The sequence below is a fragment of the Odontomachus brunneus genome, unplaced genomic scaffold (assembly GCF_010583005.1).
Source record: "Odontomachus brunneus isolate Ranch 3 - 2012 unplaced genomic scaffold, Obru_v1 Obru_scaffold_136, whole genome shotgun sequence".
NCBI lineage: Eukaryota > Metazoa > Arthropoda > Insecta > Hymenoptera > Formicidae > Odontomachus > Odontomachus brunneus.
The window spans coordinates 225736-250450 of NW_022639586.1; the positions used below are offsets into that span (position 1 = coordinate 225736).

Below are 24715 nucleotides of genomic sequence, written 5' to 3' on the forward strand. Positions count from 1 at the left end.
CCTCGAGTGCCTTAAGGCCTTCGTAAAGCGATTGGCACGACGACATAATCCGCCTTTTATGAGAACTTATTGACGTCTCGTCATTTTCTAGAGAGGGTCAAATACTCTACTGCGGCCTACATTCGAAACCGATTTCCCACTTGGGAGAAAATACGCATCCGAGCATCTTTTACTTCTCCGTCTGAGCGAATGCAATGCATATGTATATGTGTATGTGTGCGCGCGCACAATTTTAAATTTTTCGTTCGATCTCTCAGCGCACAATCGAGCGATACACTTCTGTTGCAAATAGATCGAGACTTATCGATCTGCAAAATTCCCTCTACACGTTCCCCGACATGATTAAATATCATCCTGTGCTGATATAACGTACATGAATAGCATTTCTTTTTATAGAGCGCACGTGGGTACCGATAGCGCACACGTTCTCACCGTCGTCTCGGATGCGTACTTAACCTCCCGGCCATTGTAAATTGAACCTCGAATCCGCCGCAATTGAACTTTGCCCGCCGTTCAATGTCAGTTAGGCCAAAGACTGTCGGGGAATATCGTGGCTACGTGCCTTCGCACGTTCATACAGAATTCTGTTCCCCGAAAACGGCAATTAGGATATCGGCCCGGCGTTCAACCTGTTTGAAATTTCACGTGGATCCAGATAACATGCTGCTCACGCCGTGGCCATAACTTATGTTAGCTCAACATAACTCGCCGCTGATTGGAACGCGCTGCGCCCAAATTGCTGATTTATAGCCTAATCAACAACTCAATAAAGCGGAGTTGGTCGTTTTACGCGACTGAAAGTCGTATGATCGGCCGTATGATCATATCTGTAAGAGAGCACCACATTCTCTTTATACTTCGAATTAGAATAATGCATACTCTTAGATCGAACGAAGATTAAAAGTCCAATCCAAAGCTCACTAGTTTTACAAAAGTTGCAAAGCAACTCTCTCTTTCTCTCTCTTTCTCTGCTGGTCGCAGCCACTGTACTTGACGTGCTACGATTATGTCGTTAACTTTTACTCGACAGGCGAATTATGAGCATCAATATAAAGCGTTTTCATTCGCAGTTTTCTTTGGAACGGAGGCGTCGACAGATCTATCGTAATTGCATCACGAACGTTGTCTCGTATACACACCAGCGGCATTCGGTGCCAGAATATATCGTCAAGATATGTCGGTCAGACATTAACATTCCATCTCTATCCCTCATTCGTTTCCGCGCTATTGAAGGCACGTAGACGCGACGGACACGGCCGACCGCGGCATAGGAAGACGGAGGGATGGGAAATTGAAACCGCTAAATGGGATTGTTAGCGAAACTCAGGAATAAATAACGTCCCCTAGCAGATGACGTTCGTGAGACTCAGCGGGGTTCGTTTAACCCGCTGAAATATCGCTTTTTCCTCCTGACCAACCATTCTCTCGTCAGGTTATTCAGTTTGCTTTAGTATAGCGCATACTTTCCGCAGTTACTGTTATCGATATATACAGATCACACGTGCTACGGCTAACCGAAACGCAGCACATAAACGCGGCACAGTTACTCGTCTCTCCCTTGACAGCTCTGTTAAACTTAAGTCGCGCCGTCGCGCTGATATTACGTAGCCTTCCTTCCATGTATTACCGTCATGAGTTGCTTATTACTTGGCGCAAGAGTTCGTAATAATGAGACTTACGGTCGATTTCGCCCGCTTCCCACAAATCCGAGAGAGTATTTGTTAAATTTATACGATGGCGTCTTGATGAACGGTATGTGTGAAGAATTTTAGCGCGTTCCTGTGTAAATACACGAGGAATTTTGATGATCCCACTGACTCCTCAAGTCGACCACATTTTTAGAGAATTTCATCTTAAGAAGTGGCTTGAAAAGGTTCAAAATATATAATATATACCAAATTATTAAAAGGCGTATTGTCTAATAAAACTCAATCGGCTCGTGTTATTCTTATATTTATACATACTAATCGCACTATGCATGCTTAATCATTTGCATCTCGTTAGGTAATTAGGACATATTCAAATTAATCAAATCAGACAGTACTTGCTTCTGGCAATATAATATACTCGTACACTAGAAAGTTTCGACCAGCCGTGTCCGTTTCTAGCTGATCGTTTTTCATGATTGCTGATTCATCCGACAAGCGGAAATGTGTGAAAATAAAAGTGACATTTTGACAGCTTGACGTTTCATACATACGTGTTTTTCTCAGAAGGTTATCTGCTCACGTGTAACGCGCAATCAGTACAAGAAAAGTAAGAATGTTAAAAAAGATAAGTAAAAAGTTTTTACTTAATTCTAATAAAGTAAAATGTTTATTAATAACGAATAATTTAAAAGCAAATCGCGTGAAAATATTAAAAGCAGAGACGTTTTGTGTCTGTATGTGTATAAATTTATTATAATTTTGTATATTAACTTCTTACTTACCTTTTTTAACATTCTTACTCTTCTTCTACTGATTTCGCGTTACACGTGAGCGGATAACCTTCTGATAAAAACACGTATGTACGAAACGTCAAGCTGTGAAAATATCACTTCTGTTTTGACACATTCCCGCTTGCCGGATGAATCAACAGTCATGAAAAATGATTAGCTAGAAACAGACACGGTTGGTCAAAACTTTTTAGTATGGTAGCACACGATGTCTACGCTTTAGAAGCAATGAGTCGTAATATCGTGTCGTCGAAAATCTTTTCATAGCGTCGGCGCCGAGTAACGATGAAGTCGAGTGAATCTTTATGCTACAGTTTGGATATGCAAAGTGCCGCAAGGCTACCGAATGTCCTTTTAGTCGTAGACATTAAAGTCTGAATTGAAACGAAAGATCGCCCTGCAAATTCGCTAAAAGAAAAAAAGAAGAAATTACGAGCGACATTTTTATCTGGAATGCGTTTACATTCCAGCGCCGTTTCCGCGTAACTGAAGCGAACATGATTTGTAAGTAACGAACGTTATCTTATACATACGGCAGCATGATAATCGTACAAAATTCTTACAAGTTTATCTCTTCTTATATACGCAGGTACCTCACCAGCTGACAAGTGTGTGAAATTTTCCAATCTGAACTCAAACGGCTTCTTCTTAACCGTACAACCAGTCGGGCGTGGTCATGTTGGCGGTGGTCCCGTTTCTTGCATATGTCACTTGGACACTTACAATCCCAGCCAGCGTTGGTAATCCAGTTTCTTTCGTAATATCGCCAAGTGTTTGCGCGCGAACATGTTTTACAGTCTCGTACTATCACTTACTATAATAATTCTCAGATGCTGGCTGTACGATCTCCATACGATACCCAGGCGGCGATCTTAAGGAGCCTCAACCGTTAATCCTGACATGGAAAAACACGAGTTTCCTGTATCCGAAGAACGACGATGAGATATTACGAATACATACGGGAGATACCATATATCTGGCGTGTCCAGGCAAGAATAATTATCTCAACAATGAATTGTGGGGTAGCGAGGCCGAAGTTACTTGTGTACGGAATAAGCTATTTCGCGTCTCTACGAATGATCGCTCTCAAGGTGGTCTCTATGAGTTTTCGGCCTTGGTTTGCGCGAAGAGCCCTACGGATATTACCCGAAAAAACTTAAAAACGACAGCGCAAGGTGGCATCTGCAGCCACACCTCCGTTGACATTGGTTTCAAAGTGAGCAACACCTTCATCCCTACTTTTGAAATATGTCGCGACGACTCGAGGTATATGACGTATTTTGCGAAGTCCCGCATAACAAGTCATATCGGCAATTTGCAGAAAAGTTATCCCAGGTAAGGTCTCCTAATTATGAAACATTCCACTAATCCTTTTCCGAGAAAATTCTTGGATAAATTTAAATGTTCAATATCTTCTCGTGAAAGGATCACACTGAAAGAAAAATTACTTTCGGCGTCAACTATACTTTTTTGTGATTTTAACCAGAAAAATAATTAGAAAAACCATCTTTCTAATAACACCTACTAAAACAATGGTTCTTCTAATTATTTTTGTGGTTAAAAAAAAATGCGTATAGTTGATGCCAAAGACAACTATATTTTTCTCTCAATGCACAGATATAATAATTTTGAGAATATTCAAATAAAACACACAAATCTACGTCGTATAATCACGTAAAATAAAAATATCATATTTTGTAATTCAATTACGATGAGCACTTAACAGAGCTATCTTTTATCATTTTAAAATAATTATGATTACGATATGACTATTATGAAAGGGGACGCAAGCCAAAAAATGCACACTTCTTGCATTATGTGAACGTTATATTATGAAAGAAAATATGAGGTCGCGCTCAGTCAACGATTGCATGTTTCAGGCCACAATTCAAGCAAGGGACTTTTTATAAAGGAATAAGTGTAGACAATTTATATCAATTCAATACCCAAAAGGAAATGCTCACTAGAATCCTGGGATCGTCCGAGTTGGTGGAAGAACGATTGCAAAAGTCGGTGCAGTACCTCGCTCGCGGTCATTTAGTGGCCAAAACGGACTTCGTGTATGGCTCCCAGCAAAACAGCACCTTTTGGTTCCTAAACGTCGCACCTCAGTGGCAGACTTTTAATAATGGCAATTGGAAATGGCTGGAAAACAGCGTCAAAGACTTTGCCAGCAAACGGCGATTGGAGCTCGACGTTTACACGGGAGTACACGGTCAAATGACCATGGAAGATATTGACGGCGTGCAAAAACGCATATACTTGTTCCCTGAAGATGAAATATTGCCCGTACCCAGGTACTTTTGGAAGATCGTCTATAATCCATTAAATAAGCAGGGTGTCGCGTTTGTGGGCCTGAACGATCCCTTCGTACAGTCAATTACAAACAACTTAAAAATCTGCACAGATATCACCGATCAGATCAACTGGGTAAAATGGTCTCCTAGCAATATCACGGCTGGTGTTTCTTACGCCTGCACCGTTAACGAGTTACGAAATAGGGTGCCTGAAGTGCCAAACCTTCGTGTAACCGGTCTCTTAAAGTAACATAAAAACGAATCAGTCCGGCAGACTCCGACTTTGTACATGTCGCCGTCAGATGCGAAATAATAAAATTTGCAATCGTGACGGATTAATTCTTATGATTTTAAATATTTTCTTTATATTTAATGTACTTAAAACATTAACGTGAGTCACTATTGCGGAAGATATTTTATGATTTATATTAGATATTGGCGAGAAAGTTGAAATGCATTTCGTACTATAAAAATTATCTTAATGGATATATGAATTTGACGTCTCATTTGTGATATTTCTATCTAGAATATAGAAGATCTAGATAGTTCAGAATTACAGTAAACCTATCTAATAGAGAGAACGTCTGATAAAGCTTGTATGGAAGAAACTGAATCGAATCGCAGTGACCCGTATGTCGGCTGGCCGATTTCCAAAATGCACCATAGAGAGAGAGAACGTAACGTCTCAAGAACAAATGAGTTATTAAGCGGATGTGCTACGTAGACGCGAACCGGTAACATGGGGATACAACTTCTTATTGAGACGAATTGTCCTGGAGGAATTATTTCCATTACGTTGTAGCAAGATTCACTCGTGCATGTTGCACCGAGATATCATATTAAATATTAATGATGTTGAGAAATTATGCGTTGACATCCGACACGAGTCAACTTTATCTCGAGCTCGATAAGACAACATTTATTTTTCAAGATTAAAGTTCTCGGACTGTTATCTGCGTCATAATTTTGTAAGAGGACTCGTTCCTCACAAAAAAGATATCGGATATCTTTTGCAGACCGAGAGAGAGACGCGTCGAACATGTACGTGCAAACAAATGACGAAGTTCTACGTTAATCGTTAAAAAAAATGTAAACTGAAATATCACGTTACGATAGAATGCCAAATCGTATATCATCGCTGTACCGATAAAGATATGTACAACACGGAACGAAAATATTTGTAGACCGCATTCACATATGTATGATATGTGTTTATATCATTCGCGTATTGTTTTAAGCTTACTGATTGCTTCACGATAGAAGTAGATAAAAGTTCTACGTGCAATAGTTAGAACAGCAACAGTAATAAAATATAATGTGCACAAAAAATAGTATAGACTAAAAAAAATTGCAATCTATACGAAACTTTATTTACTTTACTTTTACTTTATTTACTTCATGTATCTAATGGCGACATATACGTATTAAGTGTTATAAAAAGAAAAAATCATTCCGGCATTTAACTATGACAATTTCCTCTCTTACATCTTCCAGCAGCAATATTAAAAGCATTATTATCAGAATTATGACACAATATTTTTTAAAATAAAAGGGGCAACACGCGCGCAAAATATATTTGCGCTTCCAAGTTCATTCAGAAAAAATTCAATTCGAATTCATCACATATCCAATATACGTGTTCGTATTACGGTAATTTTGTTACAAATACTGAAGTAAAATACAATATCCCAGCTAAATGAGAGAGCAAATTGTTAAATAAAATATAGAAACAACATCAAATATTAATATTCGGTGAATTAACACATACAAATGTTTTCCGGATTATCTTAAATTACAAAAAAATACTACGTCCTCCGAGCTTAATGACGCATATTTGAAAACATCAAATTGTTTGAGACATACGACTATTCCTACGTAATACGTTCGCTCATGCTCGCAAGCTGCAAAGTTAATACTTTCCTGATATGCCATTTTCTAAATCTAATATTTGTCTGAACATTATTGTTCGTACGTCAAACAATCTGATGTGTGACAGCACACAATGTTGTAACGTTATCTAAAGGGGATCTGACACAAAAGTTTGGGCCGTATAATTAAGCTCAAGGATAAATTCCATCGGTAAGAATTTAGACTGACTTTTGAAGAACGTAAGCGAGAGAACATACGGGACCCTCTTCCGTCCGATAGTTCGCGAGAGAAATGAAAAGTAGGGCGAGGATCGTAAAAGCAGAGCATGCCGCCTCGTATCTCGCCTTGTACGTGTCCGCATCGAGATTTAAACCCGTCGGAGCATTCTGGGGATTTCTCGGTGCTTTCCCTCTCCAACGGAACGATGGAGAGCATCGAGGTAAGAGCGTCGAGAGTCTCTGTTCGATAACTCCGATTCTATTTTCACAACAGCCCCCGATACAACTGATTCTATTTATTAGGTGACAAGTCAGATTTGCCAGAAACGACTTGCGCGATGTTAATTGCATCGTTGCTCTCGTGCGACTGTAATCACTTTGAAATGTTTCTATTTGATTTACCGAAAACAAAATCGGTCGTACGATATGTATAATTGCGAGACTCGGTTGCGAAGTTTGGGCAGTTATAGTGTGAAAGATAATCAAGAAAAGGTTGTGTACATAGTCTCTCGTAAAGCGAAATTCGTTGCAGCTGCGGAAAAGTTAACAAAGCGTTGCATAGCAATATTTATTTAACCGATTTGGAACTCAATTACAAGCGGCGCGTTGTCGGAGATTGCGAGAGAAAATGACAATTTCAATAGCCACGAAATAAACGACACAGAAGAACGAGAATACATCGTCGCGTATGAAAACGCTGTGTTTCGAAATATCTTAACCCTCTCGCTATCAATGAGATATATGTTTTTCTCATTACTAATAATAATCTTATTTAATTAAATAATCAATTTTTTTAGCATTTAGAACACATATCACTTATCGTTCTACTTATTATCATTGAAGCAAATATACCCGCTCAAAAATCTCAGTGGGACATCAGCGTCCTGGCCCTCTCCTTTTAGCGCCAAATATAAAACTTCTAATTTTTTTGCTAAAACTATATTATATTAATACATTTAATAAAGTAAAAAAAAAGTTGTACATTTTTAAAAAACAAAATTGTTAATGAAAGAGTTAAAAACGGAACAAAACCCCGCAAGCAGTTGATTGAAAGGGAACAATTTCTACGATGCGAGACTTTAGAAGAACCATTTGTGTGAACGATAACTTGCAGCACTTAAGCTCAATTGACTCAGAAAAGAGCGTCGACTGTGCGACTTCAATTAGCTGTAACGAACGAAGAATGCACCACTTCTCGATAACACCATGCTGAGGTTAATTGACGGGCACCCATAGCTCGTGTGGGCGTATACTCTTGTAGGGCAATCTTCGAACTACCTTTATCAAAACGTTTGTGCACAACTTGTCACGCGACAAAACGCGCTTCCATCTAAACGCACAGTTTAAGAAATCGATATTAGTAAGAGGATAATGTATTATAGATAATTTTTAAATAATTTCAAATTTACTGAATATAGTTCGGAAGGATAAATTACATTAACGCGAACTTGCGATTCATAATTAAAAAAAACTTCTTGTGTGTATGTGGACAATATATAAAAATTGCTTGCACGTTTCATACTTTCTTTCAGTCGACTCATGAACGCACACTTTAATGAGTTTGAAAAGTTTGATCGCGAGGAGCACAATTCGTTGTTGATATTGGCTTTATCAAGGTCTCTACTCGAATTCGCGACTTTCTTAATTTAGATAAATTAATACTGGATAATTGATTTGGTATGTCTTAATGAGTAATATTGGCCTTCGCCACAAGAATATTACGAATAGTGTATGCTACTTATTTCTCAGTCATGGCGAAATCTATTACTATACAAGGACGGAACTTAAAATAGAATGCATCATTAACGCTAGGATAATGCAGATTTACCGTACGGGTTCGACGTGATAACGTGCAATTAATATTATGTTGGCGCAAAGGTATGACGAGAGGTATCGTGTATAAAATATCTTATTTGAATTTTGTAAAGATATACAGTTGAGCAATAAATTCAATCGCGGTATATTAATTTCGATTTATACCATATTCCGCGTGCATTTTCTTTTTAAGTATTAACTAATATAAATATCAAATTAATGTAAAAATCACTGTTGAACTTACAAACAGCAGTTTTAAAGCATCGCATTAACACCGATTAATTTCCTCACGCATGTTGGTGCAATCACTTAATTATATTCAAAATATAATATTCAAAAACAAACCAATATTAAAATTACGTTACCATCTAAAAGATAAAGAAAACACACATTCACAAATGAAAAGAATATGAGCGTTAACTTATTGCACCTGATGGATTAAATGTAGTCAATAGGGAATTCTGAAACTAGTCGATAAATATATGTATTAGGAAACGCATATATATATATATATATATATATATATATATATATATATATATATGTATGTATGTATCGTAATTATGGTTATTCAAACTCTACTTGAGTTTGGAATAATTTATGGAGATCAAAGTATTGATAGCAGCTCAATAATTGGAGATCAAGGTATTGATAGCAGCTCAATAATTCCAAACTATAAGCAGTTTAGACAGAGAATAAATCTGAGCCACAAGTCGACGATCATCGAGTGGTCTGCAGCCTTTGTGATGCGTATTTGGACACAGTCAGTGCTAGTGACATGTATTATTTTGGCATGAAGGTTGGCCAATTGAATGATAAATCAAGTATTGGCTTCCGATACCGAACGAAATTGCGCTTCTGTGACAACAGTATCTGCTTTTTGGGCTATAGTCTTTCGGCAGATTAAATAAACCGTTCCGATAAAATCGATTATTGCTAACATAACGACACACGAAAGTGACAAGAACCCGAATTGCGATTGAACTTTCTACCATCGAAAATTTCGCATTAACAATAAAAATTTTTATTTACTTCTACTATTTAGCTCGCGTAGTATCGACCGGTGTGACTTTGCGAAACTAATTGTTTGTTAAACAATGCACTCTCAACGTAGCGCTACGTCGACTGAAGCAATAAACACGATTCATATATATTCAAGCTTCTGAATATTCAAGCTTCTCCGCAAATAAACGATTAAGTTTTCACTCTTTTGCAAAGTCGCATGGTAGCATAATTTTCTATGTTTTTCCAAGAATATTTGAAATTAATACTTAATTAATACTAATTGAAATACTTAATTAATATTAATAACTACTTGAAATTAATCTACAATATAGTAATATATCTACAATATAGTAAATATATCTACAATATAATGTTTTCGGGAATGTACACATTAGAAACTCTCTACGACAGATGTCTGAACGCGATCTATAGGGTAACTGTCCGAATAACAAAACTTCTCCGGTATGTTGCTCGAACTTTAGACGTCTACCGTTTGACGTGATTATTCGAATCGTCTTCAAAATGATCTAAAACACAATTCAAGATCGATACGAGTTCAGTAGGCACACGGATGTTCCTGCATTTTAATAACGCGCACTGTGATGCCAATTGTTCCAACTTTTTGGTAAATTAACTGATAGTTAAATCGTATGTCTGTCTTTATTTTTCCTTCAATTTAGACGAAGACATATGATTTAACTATCAGTCAAAAATTTTTCATATATAATTATACATAATTATATATTATTATGTATCAAATTTGTGCATTCATGTTCATACATTCTACTTATATATATAATTATATATAATTATGTATAATTATATCTATAATTTCACATATAATTTTACATAATTATTCATACAATTATGTGTAATTCTACATATGATTGTATACAACTGTGTATAATTATATATAATTTTATATGATTATATATAATTATACATAATTATGTATGGACAAATTTTATACATAATTTTGCATGAAAAATTTTTTATCGGGCATAACATTCAGTTGCGGCTATGTAACTCAAATGTAAAAAAGTTATATAAGGAATATATTGTAACAGTTACATTACATTTCTGTAATTTTAATGTCTTTTTCTACATAACTGCCGAGTCACTACATTCAAATACTGTTATATAATCAGTCAACTGGTCTTATATGTAAATATGCGGAACGCTTCTAAACTCACTTCAACCAAGTAGTGACAACAAGAAAGACGGATTCGAATAGTACGAAATTAGACACATAGAGAGAGAGAGAGAAAGAGAGAGAGAGGAAACTCATTTACCCCAAAATCAAGTTAACGATAGTAACGGTTTGTTCGTTATCCTCCCTCATATGATTATGTGTTGATGCAATTATAATGTAAAAGCTCGCGAATCAACGCAATCGAGATTATGACCTGCATGGAACTGAACGAATACTAAGCGTTTATTTGTTGTCATAGTTAACTTACTGTGATCGCCAATCAATCCCAATAGAGTATTTGAATAAGGTATGTGTATGTATATATAGTGTAGTACGTGTGTGCCGAGTATTTAGAGAAATTTATTAATGATATTGCATCCGTCCTGAGAAAGATATAAAGCGTAACTCAAGACTGATATGAGTCTGGTAGACACGTAGATGTTCCTATGTTTTAATGCCACGCACTGTAGTGCTTTAAATCTAAATATGCGAAACGGTTCTAACCGCACTTTAGCCAAGTAGTGACAAACAGTAAAAATTGAGTAGTACGAAATTGCACAGAGAGAGAAAGAAAACTCGCTTACCCCAAAAATAAATGAACGACAGTCACAGTGGCAAGGTTTATCCGCTATCTTCTTTCATATAATTATGTGTTGACACGATTATAACACAAAAGTCCGCGAAACGAAGCGATCGGGATCCTCGCCTGCACGGAAATGAACGAGTACTTAGCGTTGATTGGTGCTCATGGTTAGTCTCCAGAGATCGTCAGCTAATCTCAGTAGAATATTTGAATATGCGTATGTATATGTGTGTATGCGATAATTAGAGAGATTTGTTAATGGCATAGAATCATTTTTAGAAAGATATAAGACGTATTTCAAGACCGACACGAAACGATAGATACATAGATGTTCTTGCGCTTTAATGCTGTGTACTGTAGCATCCTAAATCTAAAGATCTATTCGTTTCAATTGAACTACTTTTTGGTGTTGGAGAGAGTGAAACAGATATATAATTCAGCGTTGAAGGAAAAGGAACAAAGTTCCAGTAAAGTACTAGTGCAGCTAAAAAGTAAAAAGGTCTAATATTCACCGAACGCTTCTAATCTTACTGCGGCTAAGTAATGACGAATAGCAAAGACATATTTGAATAGTATGACATTGTGAGGGAAAGGAAGAAAACTCGCTTATCCCGAAAGTAAACTAACGGAATAAGCAAATAACAAACTTTCCCTGCACGGAAATGAACGAGCGCTTAGCATTGATTGGTGCTCATGGTTGGTCTCCAGAGATCGTCAGCCAATCCCGGTAGAGTATTTGAATGTGCGTATGTGTGTATGCGAACGATAATTAGAGTGATTTGTTAGTAGCATAGAATCGTCTTTAGAAAGATATGAATATATAAAGCGTAATTCGAAACTGACATGAAACAATAGGTACATAGATGTTCCTGCACTTTAATGCTATGCACTGTAGCGTCGTAAATCTAAAAGTCTCTTCGTTTTAGCTGAACTACTTTGAACTTTTTGATGTTGGAGAGAGTGAAACAGATATATAATTTAGCGTTGGAAGAAAAGAGACAAAGTTCTGGTATAACACTAGTGTAACTAAAAAGGACAGACCTAATATGTATCGAACGTTTCTAACCTTACTGCAGCCAAATAATGACGAACAATAAAGACAGATTTGTATAATACGATATTGTAAAGGAAAAAAAGAAAATTTGCTTACCTCGAAAGTAAATTAACGAGATAAGCAAATCGGAAACTGCACTTGACTGCACGAAAATGAACGAGTGTTTAGCGTTGATTGGCGCGATTAATCTCTAGAGAGTGTCAGCCAATCTCGGTGGAGTATTCGAATATATGCATTTTTGTATTTATGTATATACATGTTAAGTAGAAAAACTTTCTGATGACATCATTTATTTTCACATATTTAGCATGTTACGGCTTTAAAACTACTCCAGATTATGAAAATGAATATTTAGGTATTTTCTTTTAGCTGCGTTAGATTACATTTTTTACACTCGGGATAGTCTGATATGCAGACTTTGAGAATCTCAATCGCGGCATGTTCAATCGGTTGCGGAATCGACGTCATGTGCAGGTTTGTTAAGGGGATAGTAAAACTGAAAACTTTGTCGACAGAACACTGACATTTTTCTGTAAAGTTTACGTCGTATTGGTTACACAGAATTACAAATGGTTTTACGCAATAAAAGTACGTGCAAAAATAAATAAGAGCATTGTTTGATATGTGATGAAAACGAAAAAAAAATTTTAAATGTAAAATCTCCAGTTGTCAGCGTAATATTTGCCGAATATAAAAGTTCCGCAGCTTGTACATACCGAAAGTGTGGATGCTCTAAACAGAAAAATTTTGAAGAACATTGTTCTACCTTCGCATTTGCACTTGGAAGCTTAAAAATATCGAAAAAATTTGCAGAAAGATTTCTATACATATATGATTAGGTTTTTCGTTGAATATGGTAAAACAAAGCAATACACATTCATATAGGTTCTGTATATACAAGAAATACGAAAAGGATAGTGTCATTATATCAGTGACGATCGTCTCTGCATTATCGACATTGTTCGAGTTCGTCATCGACTCCAGCATCCCCTTAAGTCGCTCTGCATTTTCCGCGACTTCGGCTTGCTAAAGGAGAGTCTCACGTGCGTATTGTCATCGAGAGTGCCAAAGGTAAGAGTGGTGCGTTTATTATAGAAGAATATATCATTAAATAGCCATCAAAAGTGAATACTCGCGACACTTGTTAGAACATGCACATTCGTTCCTTTACGGTAGCTCGGAACTTGAGTCGTTTATCCCAAATATTTTAGATTCATGGAAAGATTTTTGCGAGATCTCTTGAGAGAATTATCGCCACGAATGCCGAAAATAACACGAAAAAAAAAGATTTGCTATAAATGAATAACTAAACATAATTTGCTGTGTTAGCCACTTTTTCTTTGCTGCAAGACCCAATTTTTTTGCTAGGATAACAAGAAAATCTGCTCCTGCAACAAAAAAAGTAACTAAAGCAGTAAATTATATTTAGTTGTCCATCTGTAACAAATTTTCTGTTAACCACTTTTCTTACTATAGGAGAAAATTTTCTTGTTATCATAGCAAGGAAATAGGTTCCTGCAACAAATAAAAAATAACTGACACAACGAATTATGTTCAACTGTCCATATATAGCAAATTAGTTTGCTGTTGCAGCAAATCCTATTTTTCTGCGAAGATTTGGACGTTTGGTACAGAGAAGTATCGGCAAGCGAATATCTCGGGTAACGGGCGCCGCTCGTGATGTCGTGTGAAATATGGCATCCATTGAGATATCCTAATTACTGCTATGACGTAGCAGGTTTGAAAAATGGTGCGCGCGCGCCAATCGTACACGTTCGAAAAGTCGCTTTGTATTTACCGCGATTTCGGCTCGTCAGAGATGAGTCTCACGCGCGCATTGTCGCCGGGAGTACTGAAAATAAACGTCGTGCGTTCGTTACGGAAGGATATCGTCAAGTAGCGACCGAGATATTTCGTAAATCTGTTTACCGAAATGTCGAATAAAAGTTCGTACGTTTGTCTCATTATGAGATAGCCCGAACTCACGTGACCGTGTATTTACGTTGTTGATCCGTAGAGTGGGTTTTGCGCGAGGATTATTGGCGGGAGTGCCGAAAATAAAGTTTCGTGCGTTTGTCGTGCAAAACATCAAGTGAAGTTGAATATCGTCCGAATCTGACTCGTAAATACTGAATGGACAATCGCTTGTTCGTTTAGCCAGGTTATGGAAGCTCAAGCAACAAATCTTCAAATCGCTGAGCTCTACTTTTTCGACCGGCTAAAGGAAAAGTCGGTAAGCACTAAGTCGTATTCCTTTTACGAATTTAATTGCAGTCAAATAAAATGATTGATAGTTGTCTTTAAAGTACAGAAAAATGAGCACGTTGCATAAAATTAAGAGTTATAAGAAAACATATAAAGTATACAATAAATAACATATAAAGTATGCTTATATTATGCTTAAGAAAGCTTGAGAAAAATATCAAGAAGTTTTGTGGCATGTTAATAGCTTACATTTATATTATAATTATTTATAATAGGATATAATTTCCAAATGCTTATAGTTATTTATAATAGGTTTTAATTTCCAAATGCTTCATAAATACAGATTTATGAAACATTTAAATACTGATAAATCATAAAATTGATATTATATTGTAAGTTAATCATTCAGACATGTAAGATATTTATAAACAGTCGATAATGTCAATGTTCTCTAATTATCCTTGTGTATCTTGTTGATTTAGAAATATATTCATAGTCAGATTTTATACCTAGGTTTATCTTCCAATACTAAATGGACCATTTCATTCGCTTATGAAGTATTTGAAAACGAACTTAAGATAATTTCAAGTATAAAATCAGACCATATAAATACTGACTTTAGAAACATTATTTAAAACTTTAACTCCATTCTTATCACTGCTTAATCTTACAAAATCTCAACATTTCAAGATTCTTTTCACAAATTTTGAAATTTTCATATTATAATAAACAACACAATTGTTTGTTTGTTAATGTTATTGTTAGATAACATAATGTTAGTATATTATTTTCCAGGATTTAATGATTGGCTTATAATAACAACATGCAAATAGATTAAGATTATACAAATTTATTTGTATTATATAGCATATGCATATATATAAAAAAGGGGGGAAACGATACACTTTTAAATTTGTTTCGCAAGCATGGATGCATACAGAAAAATATATACTAGATTCAAGTAAATGTTGATTGTTTCAAATTTTTCATAAAAAAAGTTCATACATCTGTAGATATATCATATAAATTCATTACAAACATACAATTTATTTAAAACACATTCTGAATCTTATGGCGAATTCGACTGAATGCGCTAGTGCGCGTAAAAAAGGCACACTAAGGCCGATATCATTATTATATTTCTTTCGGTATGTTCTTATATTTAAGTCGATTTATATAGTTTGTTCTTATATTTAAAATCGTCTCAAACTCATCTTAAAATGTTGTACAAATCGTTTCATTAGCTATGGAACATTCAGAGGCAAACTTGAGACGATCTTAAATATAAGAACGGAATATGATAACGGTCTTAATGCACACTAGTGCATCGAATCTAATTCGTCATTAGCAAGTTTAACATTTATATGAATAAAATATTTTTCTGTATGGTGGTGGGTCAAGTTTACTGGCTGGAATTCGACAAAGGTGGAAATTTGAAGCAGACAGGAACTCGTGCACACGACGCGCCCGGCTCGTCTTCTTCATTCGACTTGCATCTCTCTTTCTCCTACCTTACGCGTCGTTACTCACTCGTTCCGTATCACACCAATGTACGAGCGATGCACGTACACAGGCATCATATCTCTTATCAACGGGTCACACAGACGTAGAGGCTCGCGCACATCCACACATCCGCACACTGACGCACGCGACCGACACGCTCAAGGTACCTCCGCCCACCGTCGTTCATCCAATCGCATCGCGCTTTCTCTCTCGCGCAGTACCTCCTTATACCCCTCTCTATCTATCGTAAACCCACACGCTCTCTCCCTCTCTCTCTCATTCTCGCTCTCCTCGTTCTGTAGGATTCTCGTTACTCACTTGCCGATAATCTCGCAGAGCTCGTAAACATCGTCGAAGAGAACCTCGTCGTCCGCCATGGTGACGACGAGGAGGAGGTCGAAGGAGTCGACCTAGGAGCTAGGAACCTGCACGCGCCAGGAGACACGTCGCGGTTACACGAATGCGTGATAATTCGTAGCGCGTGCGGGTACGCGCCTTTCGCTCCAGTCGTAGTCCCCAAGTCGACGACGTCGTTGTCGTCGTCGTCGTCGTTGTATTCGTGTCGCGCGAAGTACGCGCGGCGTGAGCGTAGCCACGTATCGAGGATTCACGGCCGCCTCGCCGTCGTCCCTCTCCTCTCTGCTCCTATCTATCTCTCTCTTGCTCGCGCGCGCGTTCCACCTCTGGGCTCCGCTTCGCTTTTACGCACACGTCACGCACATAAGCACGCACACACAGTCGTGGATAATGCACTCGGTGTGCCAGCACACCACCGACCGACCGACCGTCGTCACACTGGCACTCCGTCGACGGACACGAGCCCACACCGTTCGGTTGCGGTGGGGTGCGATCGTGAATCGTACGCGGCGCAGCTCTGCGCGAAGCGATACGGTGTCGGTGGGAACGCCGCCGACACCGCCTCGTCGCTATTCGAGGCGCGCTCGTTCGCTTGCTGATTCGCACGCTTGCTCTCGCTCGCTTATCCTCGCTCGCCTCGCCGGCAATGTCAGGACGCACGCAGAAAACAAAGCGGTGTAGTGTTATGCCAGACTTTGTAGATAGGCCTCTGTGTCCTAGCGTTGAGCGCGGCGAGGAACCGGATCGTGGGGCCGGTGTGGTGTCTCCTCGCCGGGGCGCGCGAGCACGCACGTTACCGGTCGTACGACTACGGGTCGAGGCGAGAGACGACCGACGAACGACGGTGGACAAACCGATGTGACACTGCACACGCTACCCCGTCTGTCAAAGGCCGGGGAAGTGGATTCGCTCGCTCCGAAGCAAGACTGGTTGCATAAAACGCGGCGAGCGGCTGCGCCGACCGCCAGCCGTTCTCCGCCGACGCCCCCTCTGTGACCACGCTGTACATGGAGGGGCGGGCGTGGCGCCTGCCTCTCTTTACTCGCAACCTTTTGCGCTTTAACGTATCCTTTACTTCCTTCGCTGCTTCCCCGTTGAACGTGCGTAGCGCGCTTCTAGATTGACACTCGTGAACCTCTCGACGGCGATCCGCGCTGTCGGTCGGGACATCATCGCCTGGTCTTTCTCGGTGGCACCGCTCTTTACCAGCAGCTGTGATGGTATCAGCTGACCGCGAACAATGGCTTTTTTCGTGCTCTTGACATGCAATATTCTCATGTTCATAACGGTGGAAGCCTTCCTTTGACGATTGGTTCCTGTGGATTGGACAAGATTATAAGTTCAGTCAGATTGCTCGATGTGTACTAAAATCTGGACATATACCTATCTTGTCCGGATGATATCGGGTATCGATTGTCGATGTAGAAGAGTGTGATGAGCGAAAACGTAATGGAATTATTAGAGCTTCATAGTGTAGCAACACATTGGTGTCATGTCCAGTTTGAATTCAATCGTGGATATCGCATTTAATGCGATATCGAAAGTGAAGCTAGGCTACATACATAGAAAAAACTGAAATTTTATAAAGAATATTTTCATCTTTTATTCTTTCCTTCTCCTTTGCTTTTCTCATTCTCTCTTTTTCTCTCTCAATAGATTACATTGTGAAATTATCAGAAAAGGAAATATCTGCTTATCACACATTATTGTATATAGGAAAGCCCATCGAAGATATACTCGATCTCTTCCTTGCGTCCAAATACCGATAACACCAACATTGTACCATTGTGACAAATGGCGTGTGTGTCTAAGCTCACAAATTTGGCTTCTCTTTCGATATACTTTAAGTGTTTGTGATTGTGCCCTCGTACAAAGAATATAATCTTTCTACATAATTAAAAAATGCTCATTATAAACATATTAGTATATATGTTAAAGATTTGTTTTGAATTTTCCTTGAAATGCATAAAAATACTTATGTAAAATTAAACTAAAACATTTAAAATACAAAACAAGAAGTAAATTAAACATTCGTTTAAGTCTCACCCGGCTTTTTCCCACTCATTAATATAGACGTTCTTTACTTGATCTATTGCCAATTTATTGGAAAGACCAAGTATACTGCATGTTATCTAAGAATAAATGCACATAGTAAATCTTAAATTAATTGTTCATTGTGTTAGATCTTTAAACAATTTAATTAACAGAGAGAGAGAGAGAGAGAGGTAAATATTGTGCAAAATTATATTCTAGATAGAATACTCTCTTTTTACCTAGAAATGATAAGGCAGGGAGAGATGGCATTCAATGTATGTACACACCACTAATGCCAGTTATCTCTTGTGTACCACACATAAATATTTAAATTTATGGTACTTATAGTATCTTTTCCTTGGTTAAAGAACTAAAATATCTTATCAATTCTTGTTTATACATACCATGATTACTGCTACTCCTAGGTTCATATTAACACCAGTATTAAGTACTGAGTAAATGACATATTCAGTTGGATTAATTTTCACTGAAATTATTTTATATTCTTTGCATTTTCTATTATACACGATTTTATGTCCATTAATCCATTTACGTTTCCATTTAAATTTCTTTCTAAAATTTGTATGATTTTACATTCAGAAGTATATAATTTTCTATCTACAATTACTATTATGCACTATTTTGAATGTATACTTTGTATAATATTAAATCGATCTGATAGAGTCAATATAAAAAAAAATACACACACACACACACACATATATATATATATATATATATATATATATATATATATATATATATATATATATATATATATATTTATGAAATATAATTATATCAAGTACCTGTTTTTTTGTACCGCATGATTCAAAACACTAATATTGGATTTTTTATTGGAACATTTCTTCCTATATCTGTTTTGATATTTCATTATATAAGTCCAATAAGCATTCATATATATGTGTTATGAAATAAATTGACTATACACTTTAATTAGGCCATTGAAAATATCTATATAAAAACTTATTCCTAAAATAAAATAAAAAGTCATACACATTATCACATGTTATTTTAAATACATTAGTATAATTTTTTATAGCTATTATCGATATTATGAGTTAACATATAAACTAAATTATTACTAATATATGAAAAAATACATTCAATTAAAGTATAAACAAACATGTAAACTCTAACCAACAAACTACACCAATTCTTTATATTATTCCTTTTACGTCTTAATAAGCAAATTGAAAATGTTTTTTAATAGCAACAAATCTTTGTTATAATTAATAAATTAAAAGTTTAAACATACGATAAGCGGGAATCTCTTTCATCAACTGCAATCAACTTGATGACTGTTCCTTATTGTAGTGGGCGATGCATATTAATGTTGTAAAATTTTCAACAAAAAATTTACGTTTTTATTTACGTTTTTATTTGTTGTATTTTCTTATACTAACGTTTCATTTTACTGGCATTCGATAAGAGAAGTATTTCTCGGGTGGTTCAGAGAGAAAACGAGCAGGCGCAACTCGCATCCATTATGTACGCAAAACTAACCTTTATGACATCGATATATCGCAACGATGTCATGTCGATTGTAACCGGTAGTGGCGTATCGATGTGTGCAGCGATACCGAATAATTTCAAAGTAGCAGCGTAGTGTTTGGTACGTAACACGTTTAGGTTAGGATAGCTATTTTCATAATTAAAAATATTCGCGCGAGCACGACGATGTCATGTGATTGTTATGAGATATTTGAATGTTAACAGCGACTGATAGTCGCGTGTGATTCACTTGACGAAGTTATCAAATATACGTGAGGACAGACAATTATGGTGTAATAATCATCAAGAGCGTCATTTCCATCTGCACGTCGAGAACAGCTTTCATCAAGGTTCAAACCGGTAGCGTTCCTTTCGACAGGACACACGGTTTAGTCGAGCAAAAATGACTACACTGGAAGCAGGTGTATCACTCGTTGCACGGGAAGACATCAACTGGAGGAAAGATTTAATTTCGCAGTTACGTGAAAGGAACAGATCTCAAACAAACTGTTTTGCAGATCTTATTAGCCTACGTAAGTTTCATATACATGCTCATTTACATCGAGCCGACATAATACATGTGTCATTATATTCTTTTTGGCACAGAGCTGTTGCTACGTAGCACGCTTACTTGACATATGTTATACTTTATTTGATGTCGCTTATAGATATGCATTGTATATTATGTTGGTTTCTGCACAGAATATTCAGAGTTTCACTAGTCTGTAAATTGAGTTAATTTATATGTACATTTATACTCATGATACCTTTGTATTGCAGACAATAGATTATTTGAAAATGCAAACACATTGCGTGGTGCTAACATGCAGTTGACAATAGCAAATGAAACTCTTCGTCGTGAGGTAGCCAGTGGTAGTATTGGTTTAGGTGGAAATCCAGATCTTGAGGCAAGACTTCTAAAACAAGCAGAAGAACTAGCGATGCTACATAAGAGAAAAGGTGAACATACGCAACAAATAGTAGATCTTAATAACAAACTACAGGAAATGGCAAAGGAACTTCACGCAAAGGATATCAGGTAAATTGTCTTTTTATTTTTATACATATATTAAACTAACCATTATTGATTGTTCTTTTTCAGTCTTGCAGAAAGTCATGAAGTTAATACTAACCTACGCATAGACATAACCAAATGCCTTGGCAGAGAGAAGGAATTGGAAGGTATTAATCAGATGCTCAAGGATGAACACCAAGCTTTGCAACTTGCTTTTGCATCTTTAGAGGAGAAGCTCAGGAAAACACAGGTATTTAACATAATGCCTCTTTCTTTTTTGTATGACGTTAAAAAATATATTAAGAGTTATGAATGTTTACTATACATTGCTTAAATAAGTTGACTAAATTATTTGTAGCTATTTCTTTGTAATTAGGAAATATTACTTTCCTGTATTAAAAGACTGATATTTATTTGAATGTACAGGAAGAAAATCGGCAGTTGATCGAACGATTAATAAAATACAAGGCCAGAGATGCAGAGAAAATGAATGAGGAGAACGATAACTTTTTGAGGTGAGTACACATGTTAACAATACTACTTATCATGCGTTTTAGAAATTAAAAATAAGAATTATAGTTGCAAACATTGTAGACATTATGGATATCGCTTTCTTTCTTTTATTGCTTGGATAGAATATAGAGCATTTTATAGCAGTTTAGTAATATAATAAAGTGTGATTACAATAAAACGGTTATTTTATTAATGTCTTAATATTAACTTTGTAATATTTTCTTATAAATTTAAATTTCCATATAGCAATAAATACTTCTACATTTACTTACTAACTTGATTTTTATGTATTGTGGCAATATGTATGTACAGTTTTGCCTATTTATTACAATATTTTGCACTTCTTTGTAAGCGTATATTTATGACAAATATTTTTGACTATCTAGTTAGCTTTCAGAATTTTTATCAATTTTTCTGCATGGACTTTAGTTGATTTGGTATACATATATTGCATATGTGTCTTGTGCCGTAATGCATAGATTTGCATGAGAGTGCCTTAATTTATTTAAGAAATAATCTTGTGTTTAAAATTTTTATTTTTCTTTAGCACAATCTTTCTATGGGAAAACTTATTCTACTCTTCACACTTATAAAATCTTATACACGCATAGTTCTAAAAGATATTTTTTATCTTGTATATTTTGGCTTAAAATGATATATGTTAATATGCAATAAATCTTTTCAAGTTTGTTCTCTTAAATTATTGGAATTGCTGTTAATTAAAGTAATTAGAATGCATGTTACGTAATTTCGGAATGTAAACTACTTGTTTATTAATTATGTGATATGCATTTCATTTTATAAGTATTTATTAAATCAGATAAAGGTTCTCCCCCTCTTTCTCTTTCTTTATAGACAAGAAATGCAAGCAATGAAATTTTTAGATTGTTAAAAAATATATGTGTATATATATATATTTCTTTTTTTTTTAATAGAGAAGACTATATATGAATTTTCTTATAAGTGCACTTTTTTAAGCTATAAATAATACAATATTTAAGCTTTCTACAGAATATACACAATCGTTTACATTCTGTCACTTTGGGGCTTTCTACACTGGCACATCACACTGCTTGACATTTTCGTTTCAGTTTTACGAGTCCAACAACCTTTTTGATGAATACCCTATCAAAATTTGGGTAAGTTTAATGAAATTAAGTGAGAAACGTTTCACTTAATGTTAAATAACTTTGGGCTGGTAATTTAACGAAACTATATACTTTATTTTGCACTTTGTATAATGATTCAGGTATTTTATCTATGGATGATTATATGGTACATTCAATATATTATCCCGTGCGAATATAGTATATAAACATAGACAACAAACTTGAAAAGAAAACAAATATTTACTACCTCCTAAAAATCTAAATCTTTATTTTACAATATTTTCATAGAAATATTGGTTCTGCTAATGGAAGAAGCGAAAGTGGAAATTATATGCACGATAAAATGGCATATTCTAAAATACATGCTATAGCTTTTTACAATAAGATATATGGTGCAAGATAATCATGGAAAGTATTACATTGCGATATATGTTTTAAGTTGCTTTTGCAACTTTATTGGACGTGAACACGACGTTGCATTCACTTAATAATATATCTGTTTCTTATTTTTTTACAGAAAGAGGCAAGCAAAGATGCAGAAAGAGTTAGAAGATGCAGCACGAGATACGCGACCCGTCAGTCCTGATCGCTCGAGCTTAAAAGAAGGAATCGCTGGTCTTCCGACAGCAGTGCCAACGAATGTATCCGTAACGTTTGTACGTTGATTTAAATATAAAATATTTCGTCGCGTGCTCCTATTATGAAAGTATTTACACGAATCAGTATTCAATACCTGCAATAACACCGAAATGCGGAATTGCATGCTTTGTACGTCGAAATATATGTGTATTTAATGATACAAATTCCCGTTTACAAGCATAAAATAATTAATTTTTAAGTTACTGACTAGTATTTTACTTAGGTAGCGAAATAAATGTTTCGTGATTTGGTTTTAATTATTGCTTGGTTTTGGTATATTCGTATATACTTTCCAAATGTGAAAACTTTTTTTTAGTAGTAACCAATAATTTTAGTAGAAAATAGTATAGATGAATGGATATAGGCGTATGGGAGGATACGCAGAATGTCGAATTTTATTAAATTTTCGTTATTTAAAAAAGATTTATTTTGTATTTTGCACAATCCAATGTACATTGCACATTGAATATCTCAACTGTGTTATTTTTATCAGTTGAACTGTATAGTTTTATAATCAAAGTATATTGTTTCACGCCAAATAGGAATAGGAAAAAACAAGTTTTCTGATAATTCTTTAATTTTTTGGATAAGAGATTTTTTCAAATCACAATACAGATTAACAGTATATTGGTAAAGTTAAGTTCCTAAATTTTACATACATTTAGTAATTACATACATTAAGCAAATGTTGCCTACAAAATATAATATTTTAGATATAGTGTTATTATTGTTATCGCGAAATTTTAGATTAAGTTTTATGTTAAAATGTTAAAATATATGCTTTGATATATTAATACATTATATCTAAATCATGATATAAATTTTTATTTGTTTAGCATTAAGTATCCTTGCACATGTGATGTTCTTGCATGAAATATCCATTTTATTTTTTAATTTTGGCGTACAAAGTTCGCAGTATACGCTATTTTTAAATCACAAGTTGAGTATTTTAATCGGAGATATATTTGATAGCTTAAATTATGAGGAAAATTTGTACATTTAAAGTAACATGTGAATACGTGCATCCTGATTATTGATTTTTTATAGTGAAAATTAACCTGCATTTTATTATATTATGAATTATTAAATCAAGTCTATATTTAATTTGTGTTTATGTAAAAAATCTTATTGAATGCATATAAGATATCTAGCAATCTTATATATTAAATGTTTAATAATCCTTGCAGAATGCTCATGATGGTGAAGTTTACGCTGTTAAATGGTCACCTACCGATAGAATCTTACTGGCTACTGGTGGTGCTGATAGAAAAGTGAAGCTTTGGAATATCGCCAAAGGTGATTATTTAGAATATGGTTATATATATATATATATATATATATATATATATATATAT

At 35.7% G+C, this 24715-nt stretch overlaps 3 protein-coding genes across 9 annotated transcripts in view; 2 read left to right on the plus strand and 1 right to left on the minus strand.

The window, feature by feature from the left end:
* The window catches only part of LOC116850192 (peripheral plasma membrane protein CASK), a 238178-nt gene extending 218101 nt beyond the window's left edge, over positions 1-20077 (minus strand). For 2 of the 5 annotated variants that reach the window (XM_032828170.1, XM_032828169.1), the window contains exon 1: positions 14269-14468. In XM_032828170.1, coding sequence (XP_032684061.1) covers positions 14269-14435 — 167 coding nt within the window. In that variant the 5' untranslated portion in view covers positions 14436-14468. Of the gene's footprint in view, positions 1-11417; positions 11555-14268; positions 14469-16186; positions 17852-17918; positions 18423-18581; positions 18668-18973; positions 19143-19378; positions 19563-19848 lie in introns of those variants that run through there. The other 3 variants (XM_032828171.1, XM_032828172.1, XM_032828173.1) reach the window with 3 other exon arrangements.
* LOC116850195 lies at positions 2662-7624 on the plus strand. Of its 2 annotated transcripts, XM_032828182.1 has the most exons (5): positions 2662-2941; positions 3027-3177; positions 3268-3772; positions 4318-4734; positions 4845-7624. In XM_032828182.1, the coding sequence occupies exons 2-5, from the start codon at positions 3114-3116 to the stop codon at positions 4882-4884; spliced, it is 1026 nt and encodes a 341-aa protein (XP_032684073.1). In that variant the 5' UTR covers positions 2662-2941; positions 3027-3113; the 3' UTR covers positions 4885-7624. The 2 variants fall into 2 exon arrangements, with proteins under 2 accessions (XP_032684073.1, XP_032684072.1); XM_032828181.1 differs by having other exon boundaries at positions 2663-2941; positions 4318-7624.
* Positions 14563-24715, plus strand: part of LOC116850194 (autophagy-related protein 16-1) — a 510030-nt gene continuing 499877 nt past the window's right edge. For both annotated transcript variants that reach the window (XM_032828179.1, XM_032828180.1), the window contains exons 1-8: positions 14563-14703; positions 20464-20617; positions 20865-21123; positions 21187-21349; positions 21526-21614; positions 22704-22751; positions 23239-23377; positions 24548-24656. In XM_032828179.1, coding sequence (XP_032684070.1) covers positions 14635-14703; positions 20464-20617; positions 20865-21123; positions 21187-21349; positions 21526-21614; positions 22704-22751; positions 23239-23377; positions 24548-24656 — 1030 coding nt within the window. In that variant the 5' untranslated portion in view covers positions 14563-14634. The remainder of the gene's footprint in view (positions 14704-20463; positions 20618-20864; positions 21124-21186; positions 21350-21525; positions 21615-22703; positions 22752-23238; positions 23378-24547; positions 24657-24715) is intronic.

What these genes read in the sequence shown, in the direction of transcription:
- LOC116850195 (XM_032828181.1), top strand. Translation starts at nt 3,114, where the DNA reads ATGTTGGCGGTGGTCCCGTTTCTTGCATATGTCACTTGGACACTTACA. An exon ending in TACAATCCCAGCCAGCGTTG is followed by an intron (nt 3,178 to 3,267) that starts GTAATCCAGTTT and finishes AATAATTCTCAG; the next exon opens with ATGCTGGCTGTACGATCTCC. An exon ending in TTGCAGAAAAGTTATCCCAG is followed by an intron (nt 3,773 to 4,317) that starts GTAAGGTCTCCT and finishes TGCATGTTTCAG; the next exon opens with GCCACAATTCAAGCAAGGGA.